An 11,909-nucleotide genomic window follows, 5' to 3' on the forward strand; every position below is an offset into this window, starting at 1 on the left:
CAACACTGTTTGCTCTGGTATTCAGAATTCTTTATTTTGCCACAGCACGTCTTTCTACCAATTATAGGCCGTACAGTGAAAGTCCTGCAATGCAATCCCCTCAGTTGGATAGCTGTGTGTTATAAGATATTGTAACACAATTCGTTGATATTTCAAATGAATTGGCTTTCATTCACTCATCACACTAAGCATACAATTACTGAACCCAGTCCACCAGCTGACGCTCAAACATTGTGATATTTTCCTGTGTCACACAACGGATCATCGAAACTGATGTAGTGTCTTATTAATTCCACAGGGAGGCGCTTGTGTTTGACTAGGGAGGAACTAGTGTCATGTGTCATGTCGTTGCCTGAAGCATTTATGGGATAAGCACATAAAAAAGTATTCTGAACTGTTGCGGTTTGGCGTTGTATGAGACCAAATTATATATTTATTGTGTAAAATGTATTTAAATGTTATGCTGTAATTGTCCCTTGTGAACGTGTATGGAAACATTTTATTAAATCAGCGATCCAGGATAAAATTAATGTTTTATTGATTTAGCATGCGTCATTCATGGAAGAGATCAGACATTAAAGTCATCATCCTCGATCCGGGCTGTTTGTTATTAGGGTGTGTGTTCTCTGGATATGGATTGGCCACTCGCGATTTATCCAGTAGTTCACAGAGGATAATCTTCTGCTTGGACGAGATTAAGTCTGATGCAATTCATCTATATTCAGACATTGTATTTCAATTTCTTCTTCGAATCTTGTTGCTCAAACAGATGAATGAGCTGATACGAATGGAGGGAAATTTGTGTTGTCCTACGGCTAATATGCATCAAGGCAGCAAAATGGTTAGAGAAATGACTTGAAACAAACCAATAAAATGATTTTCTTGGTCAAACTAAAATCTAATGGCTATTTTAATTCTGTACCCCATTGGAATGTCATATATTACATTTTCACACTTAAAAATTAGTAAAAATCGTGCTATGGCGTGTAATATCTGTTTTGTGCAATATGTTTAATTTCAATATTCAATACTATTGGTCTAGTTTAATCATTTTATCATTGACAAAATTGTTGGATGGACACATCTAAATATTAATAAAATAAAAACATTTAATGCATTTTCGCCCCTCATTCAAAAAATTATTTTTGTATGAGGTAGTTTGTGGTAGAGTGTAGCATCATGGTTACATTCATAGACTGTAAATAAAGTTATATACGCCGGTTTGCGGTCACGTGACTCTGTCAGGACTCCACCTCCATAAAGGGAAGAGAGGCCCTGAGCAGAGCCTTTAGTGGGCAAGTCATTCATAATTTATGACTGAAGGGAAGGCCATCTTTAAATAATACACTAAAGGCTATACAGTGTTATATTCAGAAGAAAAGTTCATACTTGGTCATTAAATTAATAACATTAAAGTAAAAAAAAAATGTTTTTGTTTCACAGGTTTGCTCTATGGGCCTTCCTCCTCCCTCCCCTGTGAGCAGCAGCTGTTTGGCGCATTTGTTGATCTGAACCCGGTCCCTTCCCCCTCTTTTTCCTCAAGTGCCTCCATTCGAGTCTAGACTTATTCTCAGCACATTTAAACCACTTTACAGAATTTAACAACAGGCAAGTTATGTTTGATTTGAAACACCAAAAGATAACCAAGAAACAGGTCAGGCAATGCCGCTGCCAAGCTGAGATAAAATAAAACACCTTGTCTATAATTAGTAACACATTGCAGAATAATCCAGTGCTGAATATTAAAAATGCTGGCACGTGATTTAGGAAAACAATGAATTGAAGCGGTTGTTTCTGTGATTTGAGAAGCACATTAACCAATTTCCACACCTGCCATTTGAAGCCATTTTAATATTTACAGATATAAATCCTGGATATTTAAAACACCACGGGCACCTAGAACTACCCGTCACCCCCAACAAGAACTGCTTTCCTGGAATACAGCAACACCTTGAAATCATAAAGGCGTCTGTTTCAATACTTGAGACAAAAATCATTCAACACTTTACATTTTTTTTTAGAACAAAGCATTGTGGCCTCAACAGTTTCATTGTAATTTTCACTTTCAGAAATAAAAAAAGGAAAATAAAATTGATGCCTGTTTGTGTGGTACCTCAACAATAATTGTGCAGACTTAGAAACATACCTGAACAAATGGAATGGTGAAAATTTATCACTAAATCAGAGTAATGTGCAGTCTAGTAAAAGTACAGAGACTGGGACAGCAGTTCTGAGAAGTCATTTTAATTTATTCTGACATGCTAAAAGGGAATAAATTACACTTTTATAGAATGTCCAGCAATAAAGTTCTTAAAGCTGGTTCTGAGGGACAGTTTGGAGGTAAGGAAAACAACAAAAAGAAAAAGCCAAGTTACTGGTGTGCATTTATCGTGGCTAAAGGCTGAGGAAAATAAAAAGAAAAATTCAACTGCTCTTGCCTCACAAGACCCAAAATTATATAGAAAAGAAACCCTCCAACATTTTCTTTGCAATTAAAAACAAAAGAAAAGAAAATAAGCAGAAGACAGCTACCAAGAAGCAGCGAAAAATTGTTGCAGAGAGAAAGTCCCAGAGATATTTTACAAGAGGATTTGCTTCACCACCGGAAGCAGCAGCAAAAAAAAAAAAAAAAAAACCCTTTCCCCAAAATGATCAATTCAATACAGGGAAAGACAACTATAAAACTGAAAAAGCATATTTTTCTGATAAAAAAAGAAAAGATATATGCATATAAAAATGGTAATGGGAAGGGTGGAGTGAGCACATTTCTCTCTCAAAAACAGAACATTGAGCCTACCATAGCAATTAATTGTACGAATGGTCACTTTCTCAATCAACATTAACATTTTCCAAAGAGAAAAAAAACCCAGATCATCGATGCATACAATTTTCATCTAAGCAATTAACATACAGGTTTAGTTCAGAGTGATGCCTAATTTGTAATGAATATGATTCTGTGGAGTTTATCCTTTTATTTTTTTAGACTTCAGAATACCAAGTACAATATAGTTAATGCAGTGCTCTAAAGAGAAACCTAGTAGTCACTAGAATGTTTTTTTTTTTTAATCTTCACATTAAAGCTCTCTAGCACATATCAGCAGGCAGAATCGTAATTAACTTTTTAGAAAGAAAAAATACACAAAACCCAATGTTTGCCTTTTTAATTATTTGGATACATTTGAAACAAAACAGATTTAATCTCAAATGTTTCACTTTGCTTGAGGAAAGGGGAAAAAAAAATATTGAAGGACGAAATTGTCTCAATGTCTCCATTCTGACAGAAGTGTCTGGGTTCGTGCCACACTCTGGTGACAAGAGGACGATGAGAAGGGAAAGGGGGCCAAAACTGCTCTGATGGGCAACCAAGAATTCAGGAAGGACCCCCAAAAAGCTTTCCTGAAGGAGAAAACTCGGGAAAATATTGGCAAGTGCACAATGATATCCCCATTTTCTACAGTTTTCCGTTTCAAAGAAGGAGGGGGCGAAAAGTCTTATGGGACAGGACAATAGAAAAGGCTACAGCTTCCAACTTCAAGCCTGCTCTCTGTGTGGATATAGTATATACATACCAATATATAGATATATGCGGAGCATCTTATCTATATATACCGATTACATATATAGTATATGGAACAAAAGTTCTTTAACAGGAAAAAGGTTGCCCACAGTGCCTGGCAGGTTCTGGTGAATTTGATCCTAGATGCCGGGGTGTGATTGGAAGGCAAATCCTGCTACGACCGCTCTGCTCCGCTTCATTACATTGTCTTAATGCTTAGAAACCTGCAAGACAGGGAGACAGATAGATATAGAGAAGAGGGTTAAGAGTTAGCAGATCAGAGCTCAATGGGGTTGAGCTATTGTAATCAATGCGGCCAAACCAGTCAAAGCATTATTCAGTCCTGGAAGAGAGAAAGTGCAAAGTCATCAGTCCCTCTCTGCAGTAAAGTCGAGACTTGCTGCAGAGCATCTCAGAAAAACATTCATGACATCAAACTCATGGGCTTAAAAGGGATAAAAAAAAAAAAAACTCCTCATTACAATAGTCCAGGACTTACACAGTCCTTCAGTCTTAACGGTGAGTAAGTCGGGTAGGGGAGTAACGATTCAAACTACTCGTGGTTCAGTTTGGATCAGTTTAGGGTCATGCTTTTGATAGTTCAGAATACAATATACAAATAAAATAAACAGTGCTTTCCAGGTTTTTCAGGTAGGTCGAACAATTGAATAAAGCAATCAAATGTCAAATGACATTGCATATTTCAAAATATAAATTAAAAATAATCTGGCAACTTGAAGCAATAAAAACCATTCAAGTCAAGAGCGAGTGATTTCCTTTTCTTGTATTGTTTGATTAAAAACAGGCTTCAGGAATATTAGGCTGCTGTCACTTTAAGACACCGCACTGGCCCAATAATCTGATACTGTACACATGCGTTGTCTTCTCTTGATTGTTCACTTAAGAAATAAACGACTTAATATTTGCGCACAAGTTTCGCGTCTACTTGCTCTTTAATCTTTACATTAGCAAGGTTTAAAAACGCACACAAAGGAGTTTGCTTTAAACACAGATTGCAACGTGTGCTGTTCAGGTCTTACCAGCGCTCATGCGCTATCAACACCCGGGAGATGACGACGTAAATGACTTGTCATATAAGGGCATACGGCACTCGCATTGAACACTTTACAAAGAGTGACTGTCTAGCCAGACTGTGTATCCATCGACAGAAACACTCAGAAGCGGAACACTTTGTTTTACGTGTTTAACAATTCTGGATTTCTTATCCATTCAAAAAAAAAGTTAAGATGGCTAAAATTTTTGTGCTGTATTTTTGCAAAACATACTGTTGCAGCTGAATAACTAATGAAATGAAACATGCATAAATAACAATGTGCATGTGATTAAAAAGACTGTTTTGAGAAGGGATATCCTTTCTGGATAAGCAGCATCACAAAAGCAGATTTGAAATGTTACATTTTCCTTTGAAAGGTTAACTCAAGTACCTTAAGTCTTTGGTTTAAACAGTTTAATAATCGCAAGCATCAGCAGAGCGTGAATGGCACTTTTTTTGTCACTGCCCATATTAATGAATGAGACCGTTCACATCAGAAGTGTGATGGCCGTCCCTCTCATTCATTACCATGGGCAGCGACAAAATATGCAATGTTCATGCTCCGCAGACACTTGCGATGCAAAACAGGCATAGACATAGCGGAATGACTGTTATTTCGGGAAGAAAAAAAACGAGTAGAGAGGGTGTTTGAATTAAGATTGCAATCTTTTAATGTTTAGTTGTGGAGTTCTAATGAGTAATATTTAGCTTTTTTTTAATATATCGTAATTTATAGAATATTAAAAAAGTCCCACTTTATACTTAAGTCATAATTTTTATAGTGAGTAAATAATTTAATTTGGGTGAACTATCCCTTTAATTTAATTTGGGTGAACTATCCCTTTAAGTTAATGTGCACTTAACTGGCTGAGAAAATAAGCTTTGATTTGAAAGTGTAATTGCTAACCTCAAAAGGAGTTTCAAATAATGTACATCTACAACACCAAAAAAAAAACAGACCTTTGAGATATACTAAAATGTTTCCAGCACAGCACTCTCAACTGTGGTCTGCTTCTCAAAATCAATGTGCCTCAGGCAAACAGAGCAAATAGTCAAACCGAATATAGACAGGGATTGAACATCTAAAGTAATTTTACCAGTACAGCTGTATCAAATATAAATTGATCATGCTCGGAAAAAAAATAAAATAAATAAAATAATAAGATTAAAAAGCAGTCATCACCCATTCAGCTCAATGCTCGTTTTATTTAGAACTAATCCACAATGGAAATATGATCTAAACCAGTTGCCAATTAACCTGACTGTTAGGTTTGAGCTGCTACTACTTGTTGGGTATGGTTACATTTAGCTACCACAGCCTTGACATTTTTTGGACACTAATTGAATATTTGAGGAGTGAAAAAAAAAAAAGTCAAGCATTTTATTTTATGTCTTCCCCTTGCCAAGTTTGCATTCACCAACAGCAAGGAAGTACGGTGACAGAGCACTCTCAGGACAAATGGCACAATAACACAGCAGTGCAAGGCCCGAGTTTCCATTGTTGCAGAACTAACAAAGTTGCAGCGGTAACCAAGAAACCAACAATCTCCTGCAAATAAAGTTCTTTCAAGCACAAACACTCAGAGCACCACCACTTAAATTCTTGGCTGTGGCTATTCAGTGAATGGATCTAAAGGGATAGTATACTCCAAGCACTCTGAGCCTCTAAGAAGTTTAAATCTTTGAATGGATGAGTTTATCACAATCCAAATGTCAATCATATTTCTAAGCAGTGTACATTGTGCATCCTGGCTTTTGAAGGAGGGGGGTAGGGATCCAATCAAACTAAAACAACGTGCACAAAGGATTAGGCCACTGTCACCTCATCAGCAAATGCTATTCTTAGACCAGCCATTTTTAACAGCAGTTGTTCTGTCTTAATTCAGGATAAACCTTGAGTGTAAAACAGTTTTCCTGCTTTTCACGGTTCACGTCATGTTCTTTGTTCATAAATGCACAGTGTTGGATTGAAAAGAAAAACTCTAAAAGCCATGTATAACAGAGGAAACGGATCACAAAGCTCAACTGGGAAAAGCTGCCTGCCTGGGTTGACTGCACATAGTTGCTATATTAAACCCACCGCCTTGTGGCCGCTTAGGCCAGAAGGGAAATGGAAAAAAAATAAATAAATAAAAAAATACATGCCATACACTTACATTATTACAAGATCAGGCTTTACATATCAAAACTGCCAGATAGAACTAAGTATTTTGACTATATTCCTACAACCTACAAACATATTTGCCAGGTTACATTATAAATCTAGCAGACATCACAAAGTAGTAGGGATGCAATTAGGCCTGGGTGAAAAAAACGTTTGAACGAATTAATTCGAATTTGTTATTACGGGCGATTAAAAAATAAGTAAATCGAGTTGTGGTGTTATGGCACATTTTTGGCTCCTCAGAGCTTCCGTAGCGTTAGTTTCAAGTAGCAATATGGCAAGTGACAACAAAAACAACAACATAGCACACACGAAACGGCAGCAACGTGGCTACCGCGTAGGAAGTTTGTTCCTTAGCGTAGGAGTGAACTAGAGCTCATTCTGCCCAAGCGGGACAGGCCGATATTTCCCGTCACTATCCTCGGGTCGGGCCGGGCCCTTGAGAGACATGTACTGCCAACACAATAGAGTGCGGCGCGGGACTAGATTTGATGGCCGAACGTGGGTGGTAATGCGCTGACTCCGTGTGTGCAGATTGCAGGAAAATACAACGATTCTATGAATATAATATCTATGAATAAAACATAAAAACAAATAGATTTGTATTAATCTGTTGCAGAAAAGCAAAAACAACAACAAACAAAATAGAAACGATTTACAGGCCAGAATTTCTATTCATAACACGTTTGCAGCGTTGAGCCATGTAGCCAATCACAGACGTGTGTTGATTTCTTGAACGCAATGGCCAATCAGAAGCATTTAAGATAGACTCCCTCGCCGCTCAAAACAAACTTTTTGTTCAGTGCTGAATTCTGTATGCTGGCAAATCCTTGAATTACAACAAACAAAGAGTATATATTATGAAAGATTCATTGTGCAGTCAGCTTCATTGATAATAAAAGAGATGTGTGAGATCGCGATGACCTGTTAGCTTTTTAGGAATCAAGAGAGCGTGCATTCGGTCATGCACGCAGGGTTTATTCCTGCATAGAGAATTAGGAGCCTCCGTCAAATTCCGTGCATTTTGACGTCATTTGATTACAGCTCATTCTATCATTCGCCCTGTCTCCATTTATATATATTTGTCACATTTGTTTATACTGTGTATTTTATATAAAGTACCCATCAAAAGTTTGTACACACCAAAATGAAAGTGTTTTCAAACTTTCAAACAACATACATAATATTGCTACTGTAATATAATGTGGTGTGATGCGATCTGGGAAAACCCAGATACATTTGATACAAATGATACATTTGAGCTGTAACCAAACTAGTTTCCATTGCATGTTAAATTATATTATAAATACTAGGGCTGGGGTAAACGATTATTAACTAAACGATTAGTTGGGCGATTATTTTGTCGATTAGTCGACTAATCTAATGACTAATTGGACGACTAATATAAAGAATAGCATACTGAATCAAGATACTATAAGCTGGCTAACGTTAGTCTAATGTTATGTATTTGAACACCATCATAATTCTACAACCGCCAAAACCGTGTTATTCAAATATTTTTTACAAAACATTTTTTATCATAGAGAATGTTTAAATATTAATATCAGCTGAGGAGGGAAACGGAGTCAGAGGCGGAGTTCACCTACTGATCAGAGCGCGTGCTGACACGGAGTTAAAGCCTGGTTTATACTCGACACGTCCGCACGAGCGCGAATGTGCGCACGGCAAAAATGACCCGTTGGGTGCGCAAGACCAGGAAGACTGTGGCTGTCTGTGTGTATGCCTTTTTTTGCAACAACGCGCCCGGCGCCGCGTCCGGCAATTTTTGAAAAAAAATTGCAATTTTTTTTCTTAAGGGTTTGTTTACTGTGTGTGATTCATTTAATGGATAGCACATTCACTTCTAGTTGTCTTCGTCCTCTATTCTGCAATGTTTCGGTCTCCCACGTGTGTGTGTGGCAAGCTGTACCGCCGGGAACATGCAAAAAATAAATAAATAAAGAAGCATCGACGCAAAAATATGACAGACACAATTTTGACGTCGAATCATCGACGCGCCGCTACAGCACTAATAAATACTGTTGCATAATCTTTACTAACAACGGTCTTAATTTAGTCACGTTATATAGAACACAACTTGTATCAATAAATATATCAAAAGTGTCACTAACAACCTTATTATCTTCTATTTTTAGTCTTAATGCCTCTTATGTCTTTACTAGTGGAGGAAGAACTAAAGTAAATTAACTAAAGTTTTTTACTAAAGTAAAATTAATATCATAATGAAAACATTAATTACATATGTACAGCTCTTTTATACTATTTTTAAATTAGTAAGCAAAATGTACTAAACATGAAACATTGTTATAATTATATAAATTAATGCTTGTGTACTGTATCGTTATAGGCAGAATGAGCTTTAACAGTGGGTCTACACCCGAGGCGACTGTTGTTGCTCGCGTCGCAACAGTCGTTTACCAGACGAGACGCGAAAAAGAGCCCGTTACAAAGCAGGATGGGGCATCAGTTTACTGTCGGATATTTGTCGCTCGCGCAACGCATTTTAAATCAATGTTTCATCAACCAATTGCCTGGATGAAATAAGTAAATATAGCAGCCAATAGGTAACCTAGACACGAAGGCGCCAGCTCGTGAACGGCAACTTTCACTGACTGAAAACGCTTGTTTATTAATAAACAATTAAAATGTCTCCTTGCTATATTTGATGTATTCACAATTATTACTTTTGATAATGGACAAATACACAACATTATGTCGAAATATTCAGGTAAACTATGTTGGTTATGTCTTAAACAATGTTGAGTATCAGATGTGCATCAGTGCAATTGGATCCGCATGTCATTGGACATGATCCGATGTCTTAAAGTGGCCGTGGGTAATAAACCTAATGCAGTCTGTGTCATCAAGCAACAAAAGAAAAAGAGAACAGCATTCACTGTTCGTTAATAGATTGAATAAGGATTCATTATATTTAATTCATACAAATGAATACGCCTGCTGCTTGAAAGAATAAAGAATGATGTATGCAAGTAGTTATAAAGAATGCATATAATCATTCATTGAAAAAAAGACTATACTACTTTAGGAAAAGTGGTTGGTTTCGTTATTATTTTAAGATACTTTCAGTCACAGTAGTTAAATCTGTATCTATTTTGCATGTTCAAACTTTAAAATCATTCATTTTAACTGGCTAATAGAGGTTTTCTCCAGGAGTATATGGGTTTGGAAATTTTAGAGAAATTCTAAATGAATGCACTTCAATTGAACTAAACCCATTATATTTTAGCCATCTGAATTGTTTTATTTATAGTCGATGAAATCTACAACAGATACTAATACTAGTAAATACTAATACACTCATTTAAACAAGTTTCTCCTCCATGTTGTGGAAAGAGCCTCTGCAGTGAAAAGGTGCAGATGTCGACTGCACAGGTGTGCCAATGTGCTTCTAGCCTCCTCCTGAGAGCAACACTTTCCCCTTGTTCTGTTTTATAACGTGATTGTAAAGTGTGAGCGTCACTGCGCTAAAAAATTATTTGTGTGCTCCTACATTTTTTTCATTTAGGAGCATATGTGCTCCTTGGGAAAAACCTAAACATAGAACCCTGCTTAGTGCCAACTGGGCATCGTTTAAATGCCATGACCTACCTGAGCATTGTTTCGGACAATGTCCATCCCTTTATGGCCACCATGTACTCATCCTCTGATGGCTACTTAAAGCACGATAATGCACCATGTCACAAAGCTCGAATCATTTCAAATTGGTTTCTTGAACATGACAATGAGTTCACTGTACTAAAGTGACCCCCACAGTCACCAGATCTCAACCCAATAGAGCATCTTTGGGATGTGGTGGTACGAGTGCTTCGTGCCCTGGATGTGAATCCCACAAATCTCCATCAACTGCAAGATGTTATCCTAGCAATATGGGCCAACATTTCTAAAGAATGCTTTCAGCACCTTGTTGAATCAATACCACATAGAATTAAGGCAGTTCTGAAGGCGAAAGGGGGTCAAGCACAGTATTAGTATGGAGTTCCTAAAAATCTTTTAGGTGAGTGTATATATTACTGGGACTGTCATATAACTATTATATTTGCAGGAGCCTGCACGAGTGTGAAGGTATGCGTGGCAAAAATGACGCAATTTATTTAAAACAAAGCATGTTCAAGTTTTTTTTGTTGTTGTTGAAATTAAGGATTGTTTCCTGTGAGCACATTCAATTCTAGTTGTCTTGCTGTTCATTTTAAATAAACGTAGAGCGAGTAGCTAATCAGTGTCTGCTTGTCTAAGTTGCCCTATAACAGACGAAGTCATTCAACCCAACATACTTTAACAGGGCACTAAAGGACACCGCAGTTGAAGAATGAAAGCAGGTTTTCCACTTAACTATGCCCTTCTAAGGTTTTCCACGTAACTGTGCCCTTCTAAGCATTTGATGCACAGAAGATTTAGACTACATTAATAAGTAGTTCTAGTCAGATTGTGTAGGCTTTAATGTAGTGCAAAACATACTCTATATGCTCATGAACATCCCTCAACAGTTCTGGCTTAGGAAAAAAAAGTGATGGATGGCCTCCAGGTCCATAGGCCTAGAAAAGGCCATGCATTTTGCTGGGAAGTAGGTCCACAACTACCACCACAAAAACAACACTGTTGATTCATCACAAGAACATTTAACAGCACACCAATACAGTTCCCTTAACACCAAATATGTAGAATAGTACAGTAAGAGTCGATGAAGAGATGTGGAAATGTCATGTCTTGGTTAGTCTGTGGTTAGGAATCACTCCCACATATATGATTGTACAGACGAGACCATAATAAATCAATACTAACAAGTGTTAGATCCAGGAACAATGATTGGGAGAAATGTGTCAAATAGAGCATCCCATTTGGAAAGGGGTTAATTCAAGGGATGGTTATCTGACATTCACAGAAAAGATTATGAAGCCAACCCTTCGTCCCAGAGAAGAAAAGACATTTTTTGGTACAAAGTTAGTAGTCAAATTTCCCAAGGACGTCTTTGCTTTTGCAAAACATACCAATTGAATTTTTTTCCTCTCGAGTGGGGTGCATCCTTGAACTAACACCGTTTCTTGGCATTTCATGTTTCATAAATCTTTTGGGGAGCGAATGTTCCAAATCCACTT

At 37.2% G+C, this 11,909-nt stretch overlaps 1 protein-coding gene across 3 annotated transcripts in view; it reads right to left on the reverse strand.

Annotated features, from left to right (window-relative positions):
• Positions 1 to 2,228: 2,228 nt before the first annotated feature.
• The window catches only part of csnk1a1 (casein kinase 1, alpha 1), a 28,703-nt gene continuing 19,022 nt past the window's right edge, over positions 2,229 to 11,909 (reverse strand). For all 3 annotated transcript variants that reach the window (XM_039655217.2, XM_039655214.2, XM_039655218.2), the window contains one exon: positions 2,229 to 3,780. In XM_039655217.2, the coding sequence (XP_039511151.1) occupies positions 3,773 to 3,780 (8 nt within the window). In that variant the 3' untranslated portion in view covers positions 2,229 to 3,772. The remainder of the gene's footprint in view (positions 3,781 to 11,909) is intronic.

Source organism: Pimephales promelas, chromosome 9 (genome assembly GCF_988280905.1).
Source record: "Pimephales promelas chromosome 9, fPimPro1.hap1.1, whole genome shotgun sequence".
Classification (NCBI taxonomy): Eukaryota; Metazoa; Chordata; class Actinopteri; order Cypriniformes; family Leuciscidae; genus Pimephales; species Pimephales promelas.